Source organism: Bufo bufo, chromosome 4 (assembly GCF_905171765.1).
Source record: "Bufo bufo chromosome 4, aBufBuf1.1, whole genome shotgun sequence".
Taxonomy (NCBI): Eukaryota; Metazoa; Chordata; class Amphibia; order Anura; family Bufonidae; genus Bufo; species Bufo bufo.
The window spans coordinates 491,496,843-491,519,389 of NC_053392.1; the positions used below are offsets into that span (position 1 = coordinate 491,496,843).

General features: G+C 44.7%; 1 protein-coding gene across 10 annotated transcripts in view; it reads right to left on the reverse strand.

The window, feature by feature from the left end:
* BIRC6 (baculoviral IAP repeat containing 6) overlaps positions 1-22,547 on the reverse strand; it is a 312,461-nt gene that overhangs the window by 54,946 nt on the left and 234,968 nt on the right. For all 10 annotated transcript variants that reach the window (XR_005778475.1, XM_040429565.1, XM_040429564.1 and 7 more), the window contains one exon: positions 11,327-11,492. Coding sequence is in view for 9 of the 10 variants with exons in the window: in XM_040429565.1 (XP_040285499.1) it covers positions 11,327-11,492 (166 nt within the window). In the remaining variant the exon portion in view is untranslated. The remainder of the gene's footprint in view (positions 1-11,326; positions 11,493-22,547) is intronic.

Below are 22,547 nucleotides of genomic sequence, written 5' to 3' on the forward strand. Positions count from 1 at the left end.
GAGGCGTAAAGGGAAGGGCAAGTGCATGGGTCTGTGTATGCAGGCTGTGACTGTGGCTAGGTAATAGCGCCAACCGCTGAGCCACAGTGCAGCCCGATCCATAGCTTTCAAAAACCATTACCACATGAACATTTATCAGCAAAAGTTTTATTATTTGGGTTGATGGGAAAGAAGGATACAATAACTGTAATAGGCAGACTATCACACACAAAGGGTATTTGTAGGGGATTTCTACATAGAGTAATAGAAATCCCCTAGGTAGCCGGCATCTAGGCCACATTACTTTTCAGATCCTGCTCGTATGATATGTCCGAGGATCACAGGTTTATGAATTACATGAGCCAGCAATGCAACTTCATTTTAGCAGTTTTGCTCTCCAAGGAGGAAGCAGATGCCATTTTGATGAACAGCCAGAAAAGCAAGAGATCTCTAACAAGAGTACCGCGCTCAACAATCAATCAACCTTCAATGCAACCGAATGAAAAGCATACTGAATGCAAGTTTAAAACAAAATGCTTAAAAGGGACTAAAATATGAAACAAGTTTTCTGAACACTTCCACAGTGGGAAGTTCCCACCAATTTTTCAGTTATTTAGAGAACTTCATTTTCAGCGTTCAATCGTAGCATTTCCAGCCAAGACTTTCACAAACGCACATTGGCCAAGGGACAATCCTGTCCATCTTCACGTGCTCGCAATAATGCATTCTTGTCTTTTGGTTCAACAGTTTCAGTTGTGAAAATGGTGAACCTTCAAGAAGTTTTCTCGCCACTGAACGTGATGGTATAAGATATACAACCACGTCCTGACTCTCCCCATTTCTCAGAATGAAGGAACCACATTGATCTAAATCTAGTGACTATTACAAAGCATAGGCACCCCTATCCACCTGCTGGGCAAGGAACAAGGGTCCAATCGGTCTCAAAATTGACAGGGACTAGCATTCCTTCACAAGATAAGGCACTTAAAAAGGAGCTTTCTGGGACACCACCTATCCTTTGGATCAATATCAACTTGGTGGGTGTCTAACTTCTGGCACCCTCAAGAATAGTTGACTAAAGAGGCCCTGGAGTTCCAGTAAGTGCCATGCCCCATTTGATCACCAGGCACACCTCGGTACATTGTGCAGTGGCTGTGACTGGTACTGTCCGCTCAGACCCTCTCAAGTGAACAGCAATGAGCGGCTATACCAGGCACATGAAGAGATCACATCAATCAGCAGACTGGGTACTCACATTGCAGAAAATGTCTGCAATGCATCCCACACTACATGTCTATCTACTAAAATAGAATGATGAAAATGTGCATAAATATCACAATGCACACGTATACCACCCAGAAAATATATATGGATAGCTTCAATGTGAAAAACAGGATTTATTCTAGGCTAGTCTGCTTTTTGATATTTAGGCGTAAGATCTTGTATTTTCTTTGTTTCTACTATGTTAAAATAATAATATTTCAAGCCGGTTGTGCTGCTAGGACAGGCATTATCCAATTACTTATTTAGATGGATACATGTGAGAAATGAAGCCATTTTGTGGAAAGCAAGTCAGCATATCTGTATGACCTCTCTATCGTGGGTCAGCAGTATTGCTCTAGATTCTCAATCATTAAAGGCTTCTATGTGGCTTTAATAAAACCCAAACGGATATGGTTTACACTTTGCTGACGGAATATCAAAATCAAAAGGACTGCATAAAAATTTCTCAGACATAAGCTCACACATGCATAAAAGCACATACACCCACTTTCTAATTTGCAGAAGGTTAGTTCAAATAATTGCTTTCCATAAACAGATGCTCGAGGGACATTGCCCTCCAGTCATCAGCATTGGTTACAGCTTGATGACGCACGCACTGTGACCCATCTGATTTGGGTGGTGAGCTTGCGAGGAGTGACTTAAAACGAGGCAGGGCCTCCCGTTAAAACAATATGCCTGTCGTAACAAGGCATGGAAAAACAACAACAAAAAAGAATGCAAAAAAAAAGGTAGGAGCAGCTTTTCTGCTCCAGTGCTCTAATGTCACCATTTGTCACGCAGCTTTCCTGTAGAGCTTACAGGACTGGGGTTAACACTCACTCCCCTCCCCTGCTGTATGCACAAGCTACTCGCTGGAATGGTTGCAGATTTCAAATGTGCCTGGCCTGACAATGGTGCTGCTGCGCATTGTTATGCAACTCACTGTCTGGGAGGGCAGCTTGTAGCTCCTTCATTCTGCAAGTGCCAGGTGCGTGTTTAGTCAATGTCATGGCTCACTACTGTAATGCAACCCAGAGCACGGCCAGTCGTCTCTACCGGGGCTAGCTGCTGAGTTATGCCATGTCCGGAATGATGCCTTGGAATTATCTGCCACTGACGCCTGCTTAGGTGTCCAGCGTGCCTGGTACTGGAAACCTCCATCCACAGCTTACGGTGCGCGAACCTTCAGCAAATCCTGCTGGACCTAAAACCATGTCACCAGGAAAAGGAGGCACAAGGGGAATGGCTAACTTACGGTCTCATTATAAGAGAAAATCCTTGAATGGAAATCCATGAAAGACCAAACTACATAAGATAAGTAAAACAAACAACTTGTCAATCAGTAACCAGTGGGGGCTGCACGCTGAAGAGAGGGGAGAACGCAACTTGGATTTGAACTGAGGACAAGCCTCTTGGAAAGCGGTTCTCACGCTGTGGATCAATACTGAGAGTAGCATCTTTTTCAGTCGCCTGGATTCATTGGATTAATGATAGACTAAGCAGCCGTGAATTTTGTTGCTCGTTGCCATTCATTATTGAGAAGGGAAAAGGAGAGGGACACTACATGTATACATGTGTGGTGCAGCTCTGCTGGAGGATAAATCCTTGGCTTCCCGTGGTGTGGAGGACACAGAAGCATGCCTGATGCCACTGTACTCCTGATGCAGAGTAGGGTAAGAGGCCATTCTCATTTTACATTTATGCATGCCGAGAACAAGAGGATTCCCTCTACTAACTGTCAATGGGAAGGTAGAACAAAGCAAAGGCTTCAGCTATTTAGCACGCTGAGCTACAGCACCCTCAGCAATGGAGACAAAGCCCTGCACACAGCCTACACCTCCCACTAGGAATCGTTATTAATGCTAGCCACTTTTAATTATTCATCATGAAAGACAACGGGCATGGTCAGGTGCACACAGAAAATAGTTCACAATTGCCTTTTAGGTAGCAATTGCTTCCCCCCCCTCCCCCATTAACCCTCTGATGAGGCTGTATGAAATGGAGACTTCTAACATAACAATGGCTGCACATACTGAATCTCTACATGGATGCCGTCAGGAGGTTTCCATACGAAAGTAAAAATGCAGTAAATGATATTGAGGCATTACCCCACTGGATAAAATATGGCTTTTTTTTTTTTTTTTTTGCTAGATAGTACAGTCTTTATGTCCTTTTCAGCCACATTTCAGACAAAGAAGCATTAGAATGTTAAAAGCATGACCGTGCTAACCCAATTGCCTGCAGACACATGACACTGTCAAAAATGATATTACAGAAAATATCACATTAAGCTTGTGAAACCTGTAAGCGGAGGGAAAAGAAAGGGAGGAATGTGTAGCAGTATATGATTAATGGTAATTAGATTAGATTAGTAATGACAAATGTAACACAATGATATGATATGGCATCCCTCTTCTTCCTTCGCAAAAGGAGCTCTCCAGCATCTTCTCAAACCGGAGCTCTCCGGCATCTCTGGCAATTCAATTCCAAGTGTACAAATAGATTATAGAGCACTCAATTTATCAGTATGTCAATAGCCACGTCCGCTACACAGGATCTGACCATACATTAAATACAAATACACAATGGATGGCTGGATGCACATGCCTAATTTAAAGAAATACTTTCTATGGTACTTCCAATCTGCCATTTGACTGACCTGTTGTGCCCTTATATAGCCTTCGCTCATTAGAGCTAAAATTCAACATCCGTTCTAGTTCCGTCAAAGTACATGATTTATAGAGTATTTGGTGACCACACTCCTAAGAGGATTGTGACAGAGGTCCAAATTGGACTTTGGTTTGTCCATTACTATCAGAGAAACTTTTCTCCTCAAAACTTGTAGAACACCTGCATGAATGCCAACAGAGACACTGCGCTACAGCTAGAGAAAATAAGAATTCCCTCTCTTTCTCATCCCTTTTCTTCTAGATAGTCTTTGGAGGATTGCTGAAGACAATTCTGGGAAACATGGTCACGTCTGCTATCACGGCAGCAGCAGCAGAAGTGAGGAAACAAGAGGAGAAAGAAGAGAAAGAGGAGTCCATATTAGCCATGCTGGGAATTATAGGGACTGTGCTGAACCTCTTTGTCATTGTCTTCGTCTACATTTACACCACCCTCTGATGGACTCTCTCTATGTCGGGTTGCCTGACCAAGGAGGGCGAGTCCTCAGTGATTACATAAGTAATGGCAGGGGCTAAGAAGATTCGAAAAAGAGACTCCTCAGACCAACCAATACATTCCAGTGCTAAGTGCCTAGGTGGAACGTGGACAATGGAGCGCATTTGCCAATGTAGATAGGAGTACGAGACCAAGATGAACAAAAGTCACTCATGTAAAGAGGTGCAACCGTGCATCAACTCCATACAAGCCCATGAGTGCTGTGTTACTGCCATAATCCTCAAGATACAGGAAATCTTTGTACAGTTGTGTCCATCTTATGGCATCACACTCGCTCAACAGGGAAAAACATTTAACGTCTTCTGAAAATCCATGCAAAACGTTTCTAATATATGCTTCCATACAGGCACAACCATGGCTGGATTATATATATATATTTTTTTTTTGCAATTCATTTTCTCCCTGATTATTTTCTATTGCACCTTACTAAATTTGTCATCTTCTAACCATTCTGCTTGATTTATTCCCATCAAGAACATGGCAGCCAAAAAACGGTAGAGGTCTCACCAAGCCATCAATGCTGGAGCACACAACGTGAGGCTCTGGTAGACATTGTGTAAGCCAGATCATTACAAGAGAATATTCATGAGGAATATAGTATATGTTGGCATTGTTGTTGAAAGAAAATGCAAGAATCAGAGGGGTTAAAACTGAACTATGTATGGCATGGAAACCGGAAACTAAGAACAACCAAGGCCTAGCTTTCTGCACATGTGTAAATTTAGCAAAGTGTGTATCCGACCTAATACAGATGCGTCACCAGTTGTGTCACATATAGCTCTGACACTACTGAAGAAATAGTCATTAAAATTATAATCAAGTACTAGTTCTAACAAAGCACCAGTTTCACTAACATGGACCATTGCTTTATATGCTCGGGAAAGAACTCACTAACAGCTGCCAGTTTGTTCTAGGTGTAACTATGCTGTTAAAGTATGTGTGCCATATTTTGTACAATACAGAACTTGGAGATGTTACTTCTTGTTCAGCGAAGCTGGTGCTTTCCATGACTCACCTATGGACCACACATGTACACTATTGAAGGTGTCCTGCTAGCTGAGCAGTCGAGTGGTCACAATTTCATTGCTCAAGTCAATTTCCAATACAGTGCACTCCATAAGAAAAGCCATGTATAAAATGATTACAATATGACAATGATTAATGTCAGAACAGGTCTACGAATTCAGGTTCTTTTGTGGAAATCTCTTTACAATAGTCATTTAGTATATTCACAAGACATGACCCAGTGGGCCGGCCAAGATGGCCAACAAAACAGAGGTGAAAAAGGTTCTCCATTGGGAAGGAGGGGGGCTCTTGTAAGAGAACAAGGCAGCCAAGCAAAAAGATGTAGAAGATCTTTTTCTCATGGTACGTTATTGACCACAGGCTGGGAGAGGTTTAGGGCAACATTCTCACATTTAGCAATTACCAAAAGGTATTTTTAATGCAAAAAGCCAGAGATGCACATCCTATCAAATAGACATGTGCAGTTGATAGCAGCATAAGAGCTAAGCATGAGATGGTTTATCAAGCCACAAGATAAAGAGCTACTTGTACCCCTCAGGTCTAATCATCCTTAAATAGGCGATAAAATATACCATATATACATTGCTTAGGTTTTTATAATCAAACGTGGATTTGTAAATTTCAATTTTTGATCAAATTAAACCTTAAATATTTTCAAGCAGACACCAAGTGCCCAAGTATACACCTTGCCTAGAAGCAATAACGCGTGACACCTAGAAATATGAATTCATGTGACATACTGTTTTTTCCTAACAGGAGTAATATCCCACGTACAAGTAACGTTTTTGATTAAGCCATGACAATTAAGTATACTTAACCAATGGTGTGCTATTATTTTTTTTAGGAGATTTAAAAAGTACTATTTCTGCCTAACGATCTAGGTATGTCAACCAGTCATTTGTCACTGGGTTCATACAGGAATACGAAGTAGAAGTCTTTAAAGGGGTCCTCAAGACATTATAAAAAAGACACGTGTTCCTCTGACTGGTGGAATCGTTTCGTTAATACTTACAGGCTGTGAGTTCTTCCGCTCGGGTCCTGACCAGAGGTGTGCGCATCTTTTCCTGTTCAGCTGCTTAGTAGTAAATGGAGCTCAACAGAAAAAGAAGTGAACATATCCGGTCGGAACCCAAGTGGAAGAGCTCACACCCGTGCGCCAGACAGATGAGTATTACTGAAACCATGTTTCTTCCATAGATCTAAGGAATGCTTGTATCGTTCATAATGCCCAGAGAACCCCTTATAGTACCTTGCATGAGATCTTGGCTCTATCCACATCCATAGGTATAACTAGACCATATTATGGTAGCACACTTACTGATCTACAGGGTTTATCCCCACCTGCCATTCATAATATTATGATAAAAGTAAATGTATCAAGTACGTGTGTGCTCTGCCTTTTCGATTTTAAGTAAAGGCTCTCTTTTGGATACCGGTTGATAAGGTTCATGAGCTCAAACACCGGCTTTAGGATATGACCGCCACGGAATTGCAGCACAAATCTCTTCCACATCATCTGTAAAAGAAAAACCTGTGTGGATTTTAAAACCACACTATGTCCATTTATGCTGCAGATTTCACCCTTTGAAATGCACAGGATCAAGCCTGCATGTAGCTCGTGGGGTTTTTCGGTGGGTTTGTGGCATATCTCACCATGTCCCGCGTGGATATACCATTAAGCTCTGACCCCTTTTGGTTTGAGCTTTAGGTCTGTGAGCCGTATTGATGGCGCCTCCAAAGATGGTACCGGTCTGAAAGTGGGGAAACTAGTCCACGGTGAACCCAGACAGTAATTACCTTCTCATGTGACAAAAGCATAGGTTCCATCAAGGATGATGTTCTCACATATCACTGGCAAGTGTAGGGATGTTGGCAATTTGTATAATGGAGGAGTATATAGCCTGGGACACCAGGAGAACACACAGGCATAAAAAAGTGTCCAACACATACTACAAGAAGCTATAAGCTTTCCAACAATTCTAAGAGCCATACCTTCATTTTCTTGCGACCCTAAACAAGTGCTACAGTCCGTACAAGACTATTGTCAGGTGCCACGTTTAAAAGGCAGCTTTACGGAAAAAATAACGTAACAAGGCTTCTGAAGCGGAAAAAAGACTTGTATAAAAGCAGCGTTTACACATGTCCAAACAGACAGAATGGGATAACGGAGGTATTCTGACTTACATTCACTCCAGTTAGGTATAAAAACTCTCACTTCTTTTAAAAAAATATATAAAATTTAAGGTCAATATACTGGCAGTTTTAGTAGTAAGTGTTGGTATAGCGCTGACAACCGGTTTTCTGATGCAGAAATGCATTGAGTAGTTGTCACTTCCCTCTCTACACTTGGCGTTTGATACAATGTACGGAATTGATGGAGGCAATAAGTACAGACCTCTGGGGGTCACTGTGGTGTGCGGTGCATCAAGAGGGGTGATGGGGGTGAAACTGGGAACAAAGAGATTTAGCACAGAGTACTACGTTTGTGGATTTCTTTTCCATTTCATTTCAGTGCTACACTAAACCTTACTATCAATAGTGACAGATGAAATCCAACCTCTGACTAATGTGATGACGGAACTAAGGGCAAGAGTGACTATTTCACACGGACCGTACGGAAGGCCACCGTCAGCAGTGCCAATAAAGTATCTTCTTTCTTTTATTATGCTGTCTCTCCTTTAACAAATGGAAATGATCAAAGCCTATGAAAACGGATGAACAACGTTAAAAATGTACTGTTTATGATCTTAATAAAAGAACCATCTTATGTGAACTCTGGTTGGAGTTTCTGTTGGCGGCTCGGAGGAAAGTGGGGGGGTTTCTAACTTTGTTGGGATGTAATGGGCGCCCACCAGCATTTTACAGCGAGATTCTGCACAAGGTGAAGACTTTTTAATAGGAGGATTTCAGGCTGAGGTAGATGGGATTGATACTGGCTGAGGAGTGGGAGAGAGAACTTTAAAGGCAGTGATCTATTTTATGGATTAATGGTGCGATCTACCACATTAAATCATGGCCTGGCGGGTAGTTATAGGGAATTGAAAAATGTAAAAAGTATAATCTATATATCTCTAATATACACACACACTATTCTATCTATGAATCTATCAAATCGCCATAAACACCACTTTAAAATGGTTGACCTCCCAGTCATAAACCATAGTGAATGTGTATTGCCGATACAAAGCACTGAGAAATTTTTTACATTTCTGTAGTGATCAATGGTCAGAGACACACAAGTAGCTTACAGATAATACATTTATAAGAAAAGGGCTCAGAGGAAGAGAAAAAAAAATAAAAAATAGAAAAAAGTGACACTGATCTCTCGTCATGATGCTTAGTGCATGCGCACTGGTCTGTCAGGAGATAACTATTCAGCCAGTGATCGACTGAGACGTATCAGAGCTACAAGAAATATTGGTGGCAAAGGTGTACGTAGCCTTTTTAAATTGGGCTAAGCTACAGTACACGATAAGGTCATACATATGGACAAGTCACTGTGCGCTGAGAAAATCTACGTAGAGGGCTTTATTTTGGCCAGATCACACATGAATAGCCTGTTCTAAGGATAGGCCATCAATGTTCCTTTTTTCCACAGGATAGTCCATCATTACCTGACTGGCAGGGGTCCGGCGGTCCTGCAGTAGACCCAACGCCGGAACTACACACCTGTCCATTGTGTAGTGGACGGGGCTGGTTACTGCAGTGCTGCTGCCATTCACTTCAATGGGCGCTACGCTGTGGTAATGATCTTTGCCCACTGTACAACAGACAGAGCTTTGTGGGTCCTGGGCTTAAGCCAACGCAGAAAAGCTGGTAGGACACTCTCCACCACAGCCAATCAGATAGTGGTGGCGTAACCTGAGGACAGACCGTCATTTGTAAAGGGTTGGACAATCCCTTTGACCATCTTAAACAGAATACCATAAATTTGAATTTGCCATGGTTTTAGGTGTAATTTCTATATACTTGGCACATCATTTGCGCGAAAAGGGTGACCAACAAGGTTATTTTCAGCAGGACAGAGCATCTGTCCTATGGGGCTACAATAATGAGCTTTCTGAATTCAGCAAATAGAGAAGCGGTAGTCCTGCCCAGCTTCTTCTCTAGTTCTCTACTGGTCAGTACAGTGGAATATCAAACTAATGAATAGCTCAAATCTTTCCTGCTTTCTTTTTGAAGAGTAAGAGAAAAATTTTGAGAAGAGATTTATCAAAACTGGCGTAAAGGAAAAGTGGCTTAGATGCCCACAGCGACCAATCAGATTCCACCTTTCATTTTTTCAGAGCTCCTTTGGAAAATTAAAGGACCAATCTGATTGGTTGCTATGGGAAACTACGCCAGCTTTCCTTTTACACCAGTTTTGATAAATCTTCCCCCATATTTTTTATTTTTTTTTAGAGAGGAGAGACCGTATTTTTCTACAGCGTTTAGTGTTGTGTCCCGTTTACTGCTTTTTAATAGACAGCACACTGTTCTCTACTAGTCAATAAGGCTATTCTCACATCCGATTTTTTTAATGGACTCACTGCAGGTCCTATTCTAGTTTATTTTTGCAGATCAGAACAGCCCTTCCTATTAATGGTGTTGAGAATAAGGGAATGCACACGGAAGCAACCCGTTTTTCACTGATTTATTACAGAATAAATTATTCTTTGTATTTAAAACACAATGGGGGTCATTTCTGAAGAACGGCGTTTGAATGCCACTGGAGGATGCACTTAATTTATGATGAGGCGCGCGCTACCTGTGCACCTAGATTGAAATCTACACCAGCTCATAGCTGGCAGAGATTTCAGTCATTTACATAAAAAAAAATTAATCCATGGCTACCAAAAATAATTTACAGCAGCAGTAATCCATGTAAAAAGTACAACCACCTGCATAAAATCTATAGCACAACAGAAAAAAAAAATGAAAAAAAAAATGAGAAAAGGCAGATGTCACTGGGATACTTTCAGGCGTAAGACATTAGAAGAGCTCACAAAATCAGATTAAAAGGGCTTTTTGGGTGTACAATTAATGGCGTATCCTCAAGATAGGTCATAAATATCTGATTGGTTAGGGGTGGAGTCCCAGCACCCCCACCGATCAGCTGTTTGAAGAGGCTGGGATTCTCCTTTGAGTACTGCACCCTCCACTTAGCATACCAAGAACAGTACCGTACACTGTATAGCGACTGTGCTTGGTAATGCAGCCCAGCCGTATTCTCTCAAAGGGGACTAAGCTGCAAATAGGCCATGTGAACAACAAACTATGCCTAGGACGAGGTGGAGGCACTCGCCAGAGTAATCAGCACGAAGTTGGATATTCAGATATTAACGACCAATCCTTAGGATGACTAAACTCACGGATAACCCCTTTAAGGTAATTCCAACATGGCATAAACATTGCAGATTTAACGCCACAGATTTGAGTGCAGCATTGTACAGTAGCATTAAAAAAAATTGCTAAAAAGACTTTACCCATGTATTGCGGAGACTGTTCTCCCCAGAATCCGCACATGACACGCGGTGTGGATTTTAAATCTGCATCATGTCAATTTACGTTGCGGGTATCTGCTGTGGATTTCACCACAGGGAGATATCTGTGGCAAATCTGCAGTGTCCCATTGCTAAATCTGCTTGATTTCGTGCAGATGATTTCAATCGGATCTCCCGCCACTGAAAATCTGCAGCAGACTAGCCCCTTGGGGACACAGCCTGACAATGCTAATGCCAGGTCTGAACACATGGAATCATCTGCCAGCTAAATATTGTCGTAAAACTACATAAATACGTAAATCTAATCTGCGTCTGCTCAAATGATATGGAAATTGCATCACTAAGGTTTCGATTAACACACGATCACAAGGAAAACGAATAAGGAAAAGTACCTGAGTCATTCCGCAAGTATGAGGACATCGCCGGTATTAGACAGGATTGACTTAGTAGCTCCAACAAGACAGATGGAAGTGCATTACTGTTTTGCCCTCGAATTTCGTTGGTTGGCACTTCTCCATTAACTGCACACCCAGATGGATTTATATAGCTAGCAAGAACCTGTAAAAAGAAACCGTAATAGTCACACTTCCAGCACTTATGCCCAGGGAAATCACTATTCTGAAAAATACTATGAAAAAGAATCAAATTCAAGATTCCCATTAAAATTCACTGGAATAGAAAATCAAATGACTAATAGCTGAGAGAGAGAAATAAGATAACGGTTTAGCACAATGGACGTATACGGTACGTGGCTGAACATTTCCAGTAGAGGTGCAAATAAGACGATACAAGCTGAAGTACAGATATAATTTTCAGCCTTCATATTTGACAAGTCTCCAGGTATTGTTCATCTCTAGTCTGTACATTGTTTCAGCTATAATGTCATTCACCCACAAGCACATTGTAAGGGCTCATGCACATGACTGTATTATCTTTTCATGTCAGTTAATTTTTATACATTTTTTTGCAGCCCGTATGCAGAACCATTCACTTAAATGGGTCCGCAAAGGAGACTGAAATTAGAACATGTCTTATTATTGTCCATTTTGTGGACAAGGACAGGCATTGTTACCATGGATCCGCAAAAAAAAAAAAAAAAAAAAAAAAAAATAATAAATAAAAGCAACACTGACATCACACGATGTCATCCGTTTTTTGCAGACCGCAAAATACCTATGGTCGTGTGCATGAGCCCTAAGCCAAAGAAAACCAGCCAGAATCCTACTGGACATGGCTTAAAGGGGTTGTCCACTCCTTTTTACATGATAGCTTATCCTCAGGATAGGCCATTACTATCTGATTGGTGGGAGTCCAACACCCCACACTTGTTCTGCAGAGGATTCAGGAACTACACAGCATCGTCCGCGGTGCAGTGGGTTACTGCAGCACTGTTCCTATTCACTTCAATGGCAGCAGTACCCAGCCACTGCATTGTTTATGAATCTGTGCAGTTCTGGTATGGACTTTCAGCGCAGAAGTTACTGCACGTGATCAGCAGTAACATTAAAACCTCATGTCTAACGTTATGCAGGACCTCCTCGTGCTGCCAAAACAGCTCTGACCTATCGAGGCACTGACTCCAAGACCTCTGAAAGTGTCCTGTGTTACCTTACTGACATCCAGATAGTAGCAGCAGTCTGTTGGGACCTCCATGGATCAGAATGGTTTATCCAGCACATCCCACAGACGCTTGATCAACTGAGATCTGAAGAATCTGGAGGCCAACTTAACACCCTGAGCTCTTTGTCATGTTCCACACACCATTCATGAACACTTTATGTAGTGTGGAAATATGCAAAATCCTGCTGAACGAGGCCACTGCTATTAGAGGGTACTATTGCCATGATGAGGTGTGCTTGGTCTGCAAAAATGTTTAGGCTGGTTGTACGCCTCAAAGTAACATCCATAACCGTGCCGGGAGCCAAATTTCCCTTGCAAAACATTGCTCATAGCATCACACCGGCTCTGCTGGCTTGCCTTTCCTCCCACAGTGCATCCTAGGGTCATCTCCTCTCCAGGTTAGCAAAGCACATCTAACCGGGCATTTCCCTAATGTAAAAGGAAATGCGATTCATCAGTCCGGGACACCTTTTTCCACTGCACCATGGTCCAGTTCAGATCCTACGTGCCCATTATAACCCTTTAAGCAGTGGTAAGGTGTTAGTATGATCACAGGGCAGTCTGCAGCAAGCTGTGATGCAATGTGTTCTGACACCTTTATAGCATCTCCAAAGCAACTTTTTTCAACAGTTTCAGCTACAGTAGCTATTATGTGGGTTCAGATAAGATAGGCTAGCCTGTTCTCCCCACATTAATCAGGTTGCCCTTCCTTGGACTACCTTTGGTAGGTACCAACCGCTACATACCAAGAACAACCAATAACACCTGCTGTTCTGGAAATGCTCTGACCCCATCAAGTAGTCAATTTGCTCCTTGTCCAAGTTGGGGTCCATTCACACGTCCGCAATTTCGTTCCGCATTTGCAGACCCATTCATTTCTATGGGGCAGCACGATGTGCTGCCCGGATCCGGAATCGCGGATCCGCACCTCCGGGTCCGCAATTTCGATCCCGAAAAAAATAGAACATCTCCTATTCTTGTCCGCAATTGCGGACAAGAAAAGGCATTTTCTATGAGAATGCCGGCGATGTGCGGTCCGCAAAATGTGGAATGCACATCGCCGATGTCCGTGTTTTTATGGATCCACGGATGAATGGACCCTTACTCAGATCCTTAAACTTGCCCATTTTCAACACCTCAACCTCCGTTTACTTGATGCTTAAAGGGTTCTCCGGGAATTAAGAAAATGAAAATAATTAAATAGTACTTTATTATTAATATATTCCCAAATACCTGACATTAGTTATAATGGCTTGTTCTGTCTGGGGAGCAATCTTTAGGAGAAATACAATGGCTGTCGTTCTTTTAGTACACACAGAACCTGTCGTAATCACACAGGAGGACAAGTTACCTCACAACACTGAGCTAAAGAGCTGCCTCGTCCTCCTCTCCTACTTGTCAGGGATTATGATCCTGAATACAGTTTAATATGATCTTCAGCTGAATCTCTGTAGGAATGGAGCTCATGAGGAGACATGAAGTACAGAGAGGAGGGTGGAAATGTGGCTAATGAGCAGCAGCACTTGTATGCAGTCTCCATTACCAGTCTGTCCTGTCCGTCCTCTCTGTATCTCATGTCTCCTAATGAACTCCATTCCTACAGAGATTCAGCTGAAGATCATATTAAACTGTATTCAGGATCATAATCCCTGACAAGTAGGAGAGGAGGACGAGGCAGCTCTTTAGCTCAGTGTTGTGAGGTAACTTGTCCTCCTGTGTGATTAGGACAGGTTCTGTGTGTCCTAATAGAATGGCAGCCATTTTATTTCTCCTAATGATTTCTCCCTAGACAAAATTAGCTATTTAACTAATGAATGCAATATTTAAAGAGTAACTAAACCTTTATATAAACTTTTGATATGTTGTCCCTAATAAAAAAAAAACTCTAAAATACCTAAAATGCTCCAGTCACTGGGCGCTTAACTCACTGACCGCTCAGCGGTGTACAGAGTACACATTTTATAAATGGGCTGCAGCATCGCAGGGAGTACTGGCAGGAGTGCATATTGCTGCGCCTGCCTGTGCTCCCTGGAGGATTACTAACTCCTGGCATAGCACATGGATACTCTGTACCCATGTACTATGCCAGGATTAGCGGAGCGGGCTCCTGCCTGCTCTGCAACGCTAAGAGCCAACATGCAGTTCTTTTAGCTTAGTGGAGCAGGTAGAACCAGGAGCCCGCTCCGCTCGGCTAATCCTGGCATAGTACATGGGTACAGAGTATCCATGTGCTATGCCAGGAGTTAGTAATCCTCCAGGGAGCACGGGCAGGAACAGTAATATGCGCTCCTGCCAGTACTCCCTGCGCTGCTGCGGCCAATTTATAAAATGTGTACACTGCCGAGCTGTCAGTGAGTAATAAGCGCACAGTGAATGGTGGGCTTTAGGCAGGGAAAAGTTGTAAAAATAGAAAATTGATTAATAAAGTATATTAGAGATAGTTTTATTAGGGCATTAGGGACAACATATTAAAAGTTTATATAAAGGTTTAGTTACTCTAAGTATTTTAATTTTTTTTTTAATTCCCAGAGAACCCCTTTAATATATCCCACCATCTCAAAAGTTGCACTGTCACATGATTATACATGTTATTTACTGTACATTAACATTTTGGCTTACTTAAATTTTTCTGGTACACTGTGCCATTTGTACATTATCCTGAAGAAGATCCTGTCCTGAACATATAGTGATTCGGCAGCTTATCTTTCTGATTTTCACAGCTAATGACATATCAGGGCATCGAAAACAATTACTATTTTTTCATAGTTACTAGTCTTGGAAGTAGGTAAAAGGAATCGGTCAGCAGTTTTTACATGCTAAAGGGGCAGCGGAGAGCAGCAAACACACCTTCTTAGAGGATTCACACTAGTATAAAGTTTTATTCTGCCAGGCTCTCCTCCTGCAAGTGCACTGGATAGATGCAGAGCATCTTTGAGAAGTGCTCACTTAAACAGGTTGTCTCATCTCAGACCATGGGGGCATTTTGCTAGGATACGCGCCCATTGTCTTATAGGTGCGGGTCCCACCGCTGGGACCCGCACCTATAGCGGAAATGGAGCCGCGCAAAGTGGTGGCTGGAGGACTCTGGTCCGGCCACCACCAACCGGTCTCCCCATAGAAGTGAATGAGAGCGCACTGCGCTTGACCGGCCTTCACTCCCATTCACTTCTATGAGCCTGACGGAAATAGCTCAGCCAGCGCTCGGTTATTTGCGGCAGCCCCAAAGAAAATGAATGTAGGGTGGCAGCGCATGTGCAGTGTGCCCTCCACCACTTTCTGGGGCTCCGTTCTCGATACAGGTGTGGGGACCGGCACCTATAAGACAGCCAATGGGGGCATAGCCTAGCGATATTCCCCCATTGTCCGAGATGAGACATTTAGCTGCTTTACAGCCCTTCTTCTACTCTGAGTGATAGCTACAGTATCCAACAAGTAGACTACTACAGCTATCACTCAGCAGGGGGGAGGGGCTGTGATGCGGCTCAATGCAGAGAGCAGGGGCGTACATCGAAATCACTGGGCCCCATAGCAAGAATCTAAATTGGGCCCCCATTCCCGTTTTACAGCCCCTCCCACTACCTATTCCAGGCCTCTCCCTTTGTTCCATGAACTATTCTTGCTGCTGCGTTTTATAATTTATACCATCAGGGCCGGATTGGGATTACAAAAACAGCCCTAGCACACAAAAGAGGTATAATAGATGCAGTGTTTTGAAAGAAGAATATCCAGCTCAATTCAGGTGAAATTATAAATGACCTTTATTCCAGCGTTAAAATCCGTAATGCAAGTATACATCTACGCGTTTCAGACCTCTTAGATATATGGGTCCTTCCTCATGACAAGCATTAGATGCAGTGTGTACAGATGTATAGTATATACAGCAGTGTACTGTTATGTGAGGTACGAGGTATAATACATGCAGTAAATGGGGGTAAATGACGAGAAGTGGAGGACCTCCTCTTACCACTCCATTCCAGTCTGTATGGATCAATGCAGAGCTGATTGTGAACTTCTAATACTTGCTGTCATCACAGGTCCTGGCAGATGTACCTTTCAAACCTAGGAACTACACCATTTTTGGTGCAGTTCCTTTGCTAGATTCTACAGGACCTGTGATGTTGAAGATGATATTATCACAGGTCCTGACAGATGCACTGTTCAAACCTGGGAACTACACTTTACACTGTGCAGTTCCCTTACAGGACCTGTGATGACATCATCAAAGGTCCTTTAGCTTTAGAAAGACAGACAGGAGCAAAATGGGGGGCGGGGCCTCTCCTCCACTTCAGGCCCCTCTTTCTCGCGGGCCCCATAGCAGCTGCATGGTCTGCCTATATGGTAGGTATGCCACTGGCAGAGAGCAGTTCACTGTGAAGCTTTGCCTTCAGGGCGCTTGCAGTAACAGAATAAAACTTCATATTCTTCCTATTCCTGGTGAGAAAAGCTCCACAAAAGGTATGTTTTTCCTGCCATCCCTAACACCTACTCCTGTCAGCATTTTAGCATGGTCAGAACTGCTCACAGACTCCCTTTAAAATGGTAACTTGAGAGCACGCTATAGTGTACAGAAACTGAGGTTGTTTTAAACCTCCATTAAAGTTTCAAATTCAGTTTGGATCAATCCATAACATCTGTCTTTAACCCCTTAAGGACCTGGCCATTTTTTGTTGTTTTTTTAAATTATTTTTTTCTCTCTACTTTCCAAGACCCATATCTTTTTTACTTTTCCGTTCACACAGCCTCATGAGTTATGGTTATTTTTGTGGGACAAGTTGTATTTTTTAATGCCGCCATTTGATTTACTACATCTTGTAATGAAAAAAAATTCTGTCAGGTGAAATTTTAAAAAATTCCCGCCATAGTCTTCGCATTTTGCTTTTATAGCATTCACTATACCCTAAAAAAGCCATGGCAATCTTATTCTGTTGGCCTGTACAGTTTCGGCGATAGCAAATATATATAGTTTTAGGTTTCAAAAACGAGATTTTTGTGAAACTCACCTGTAAAATCTCTTTCTCGCTTAGTTCATTGGGGGACACAGGACCGTGGGTATAGCTGCTTGCTGCCACTAGGAGGCGACACTAGGCTGAAAAGTGATAACTCCTCCCCTGCCGGCTATACCCCCTCTAGCCTGGAGAGAGCATATCAGTTTGTGCCCAAGCAATAGGAGTAGGAGAAAAAAAAACATACGGTAAACAACCAATAACTGACTAATGCCAGTCGGATCGAACCAGAACTGAGGGCCATACCGGCTCCTCAACGCCAGCATTTACGGCAAACAGAAATTACTGGGTGGGAGCTGTGTCCCCCAATGAACTAAGCGAGAAAGAGATTTTACAGGTGAGCTTCACAAAAATCTTGTTTTCTCGCTTTTATCATTGGGGGACACAGGACCGTGGGACGTGCTAAAGCAGTCCGCGGGGAGGGAAACAAACCACACGCCCATGGAGAAAAAACGACCTCAAGGACGCGTAACCCACTGCCGCCTGCCAGACCTTGCTGCCTGGAGCAGCAGCCGCCCGTAGGAAGACACCCGGGAAAACTAGGTGAACGTGTGCCCGGAAGACCAAGATTCTGCCTTCTACGACTGGAAAGCTGCAGCATGACGGAGATAAATCCGAGAAACGCTGGTCAGGTGGGCCGGGAGCAGAACGCCCAAGTAGCTGTTAAACGGATAAACCTGGAAAACAGCCCTTGGAGGCAGTCAGCTTTGACAAAGACCTCCAGGACAAAATTGGTAAAAGTCCGTACAGCGGAAAGCGCTAGTCATGGACAAGCAAACCTCGGAGGCCAAATTACATGGCTGAAAGATAGCTCAGTTTGTAGAATGTGAGGGAGAAAGAAGAGAAATCCATGTCTGTGAGGAGGTGGAAGGGCGACTACCTCCTGCAAAGAAGGAGGATACTGGGCGGAGCACTGCCTTATGTCCCTGCTAAAAGAAAAAGGTACGAACAAGAAGGCGTATTAACTCCGAAAACTGCCCCCAAACGCTGGCTCGTGGCCGCAACTGTGGGAGTAGAACTAAAATCCAGGTCCGCCGGATGCTCCTCTGGCCAGGAGAACGCTCCCTAGGAAGCGGAATATTGGTAGACCAATGTCCTTACAGCTGTAGGGGCTTGTAGTGAGAATTCTAGCGAGAAAAGCTGCTTGAGAAACCACAGAGAAAAAAACGCCTGAGCAGGGAATGTCCTGCTGCAGGCCAAAGAACCAATACCTCGCAGAAAGGTAAAGGCAAAGCCAATGAGAGCATCATCGGTGATGGGAAGCCCCGTCAGTGACCCTAAATTCACCATGTGTCAACCCTGCCTGGAAAGGCGGATGAGTGGCACAAAGATGAGAGAAAAACTCTTGCCGGGTGGAGTGCGAATACGACATCCAACACCTCCACCATACCAGAGGAACCCTGGGTGCGTGGAAAAAATGGAGATGGGCTTCCAGAATCGTACGACCCATGGCAACTGGACAGCCAGACAGAGGAGAAGGCGAACAGTTATCTAGCTCGAGGTGGGACAGGGAAGGAAAAGTGTGTTCCCTCCCAGGGACGAAACCCTTAATAGCGGTGAAAAGGCGTGACGGACACACGCTCTAGCCATCATGGGAGACTCTCAGTCCACCACTGGAATGAGCAGTGAAAGAATGACCACCGTTGGCTTGGGGTGACGTAGACATTATTCATATCAGAAGAGAGGTAGCACCGATGGTGTCACAGCATCAACCATTAAAAATCCAAGTCCCGCTTATAACGGCAACCTAGTGGTTGACGAGTGCCGCAGGGACTAAGCTACCCAGTAGAACGCACTCGAAGGTAGGTGCTGATCAGCAATGGCAATTACGCCATCACCACGCATGAGTTGACTACAGAAGGACAACAGTTGCCAGAGCAACAGGCACTCATAGGTAGTGTAAACCAGAAAGAGGGCAGAGCTAAAGCCCATTGCCTCTGAGACTGACACTCTACAGAATCTATAGGTAATACAATACTCTGCCTGAAGATGAGGCCATACAAGGGAAGCCACAAGAGTAATGCTAACGCCATACTCCAGCAGAGGAGGAGGCCACACCGTAGAGGTCGCCGATTCCAGTGTCAGAAGAATCCGTCACCTGATGAAAAAACAGTGAGCAGGAACCCTAGCATGTAATGGTGACGCAAACACCCCTTGTGAGGTAGGATCATGCTCCGCCAGCGTAACATGAAAAGGGCGCTGAACAGGAGCAACTGCCGAAGCAGTGGTAGGGTAGAACCTTACCTGAGGGGGCTGCCCCACTACAGCGATTACGATCATCTAGCTCTAGCGTGAAGACTTTCCATGCGAAGGAAATGCCCCTTGTAGTGGTCACTGCAGAGTGCTAGCATAACACCCTCACCTAGATAAGGAAGAGTGGTGAACAAGAACCCATAGTCAATGGAATACTCTGCTTGCTGGATCGTAAACACAGCATTCTGGATAATGTGATTGACCTGAACGGTGGATGCCCATGGGGATGGGGGGTCTCTAGGACACATAAGAATTGCTGGGAGACCCCCCTGAGAGCACAAAGGTCGACATTTTCGTGCCCTCAACCCGTGCCGGAAGAACAGAAGGATACGATCTGGAAATAGAATCCCGTGGCCGTATCCATATGCCACTAGAAGGAGAGTACCGGGTACAAGAGGTACCGACTGTTGACACGGACCACTTTGAAGGAAGCCAGGCATCTAGTGTCGCGGCAATGTTAAATTATAGCACGCAAAAAATGCTAGGGATTCTCCCGTAAAGGAACATTTGTAGAGGGTAATGCCATAGAAAGCATGTGATGGCAAATGACTGATGGAATAGCATCCAGTGGTAGTGCGATCCTCTGGTTAAGGAAGGGGGTAGCACAATAGCCAGAAACACAATCCACAGAAGTGTAATTACCCCACCTATGGATGGGGGGGGTGACTACGGTAAGCACTGCACTCAGTGGCAGAGCAATCACTCGACCTATTACAGGGAGTAACGTATTCAGCAAGTACTGTAACCCGAGGTAGTGCAAGCACCTCACCTACCGAAGGGGGTAACGCATACAGCAGGAACGAGTTCAGTACCCGGCGGGAAGTGTCCATTACTTCACCCAAGTAAGGAGGCAATGTATACGTAAACACTGCAACGGCAGTGAGAATGCCATAATGCCACCTATACAAGAGACTAATACATACAGACAGTACTGTGCCTAGTGGAACTGCAATTCCGCCACCTGAATAACTGAACCCCCCCCTCCGGAACTAACCCCTCCAGGGGGCAGGTTTTTGCGTGATCCTAAGGAAGGAAGGGTGGGAGTGCGAAGGTGAGCCAGGAGGAAATATGCCCTGCTCTGGCCCGCTCGTGCGCAGTTCCACCTCTCAGCCTCTAGCCCATGGCTGTCGCAGGACGCGCCGGTATTGATATAACAACCAAACTACCCCAGGGTTGGAATGGAACTCCTAAAGGTCCACTTACTGGATTGCGCAGGCGGAGATCTATCAGCCAAACGACCCAGGAGGGTGGATTGGGAATTTCCAGAGGTCTTAAAAATTTCAGTTGTTCTGCACCGGCTTTGCGCAGGTGGAGCCCTATCGACCAAATGGCCTCAGAGGGCGGATTGGGAAACCTTCAGATATACTCCACCGTATTTTTGCAGGTGGAGCATTAACAACCAAACGGCCCGGAGGGCGGATTGGGAATCCTTCAGATGTACTCCACTGGATTTGCACAGTTGGCGCATCATCAACCAAACAGCCTCAGAGGGCGGATTGGTAATCCTTCAGATGTACTCCACTGGATTTGCACAGTTGGAACATTATCAACCCAACGGCCTCAGAGGGCGGATTGGGAAACCTTCAGATCTACTCCACTGAATTTTTGCAGGAGAAGCATTATCAACCAAACGGCCCGGAGGGCGGATTGGGAATCATTCAGATGTACTCCACTGGATTTGCACAGTTGGAGCATCATCAACCAAACAGCCTCAGAGGGCAGATTGGGAATCCTTCAGATGTACTCCACTGGCTTGCTCAGGTATATTATTTAACCGGGTCAGGACCTAACCTCAAATGGACAAGGGGCAGGAAAGGCTGCAATATTAAGGCACATCGTGCCTGCAGATAGAGACCCAGGGTAAGGGTAATCTGGTCACTGGATTAGGAAGGGTTAAACTGTCCAAGGACCGGGGCGGAGCCAGCTGGCTCCCGAGGAGAATTCGCGACAGAAAATGGACCCGCCCCTCCATACTTGAGGGTGGAAGTTGCCGCAAAGCCGGGAACTAAAGTTTTATGCAGGCTGACCGGAACTCACCGCCAGCCGAACACAGCGGTACCTGGACCGGTGCAAGAAAGAGGCCGCCTGTGGCCACTGGCCGCGGAAGCCCGCCCTGTGGGCCGGGAGAAAAACAGCGTGGCCGGGAAGAAACCGGAAGGCCCGAATGAAGCCTAGATTTGTGGTGCCCGGCCGACTGGGATCTCCGCTCCGCCACAAACCAGGTCCGCCGGATCCGGTAAACGGAGGTACCCCGAACGGCACTAGCAGGCGCCAAGATTATACCTGCCAAAAAGGTACGGTGTTTGACCGACCGGGGAGCTCGCCCAGTCGGTCTGAGAAAAGGGGGCACGGAATGGAGCGCAGCGGCGCCAGTTTCTGAGTGTCCCCTGCCCGATATGAGCCACGTTAGATCGGAGGGGGTGTAGAGGGAGAATCTAAAATGCCGCCGCCGGGTTTAGGATTAACCCCTTCATTACCTCTATGAGGTGATATGCGGCGACTGGTGGAGGACTTAAAAAAGGGCCAAGGTGTGAGGGGGACAGTAATATTCACCTGTCTTCATCTGTGGTCTTCACCCTTAGTCTTGTACCAGCAGGGCCACCCCACGACCGCTGGCACCAGGCCTCAGGGGTCTGGGCAGAGAAGGGCTGGAGAGGAGGTGGCCCTCTTGCTGGCGGGAAGCAGGGGAGCGAGGCTGCCCTGGTCCGCTTTGTCTTCTTGGGGGAGGCAGGGCGGT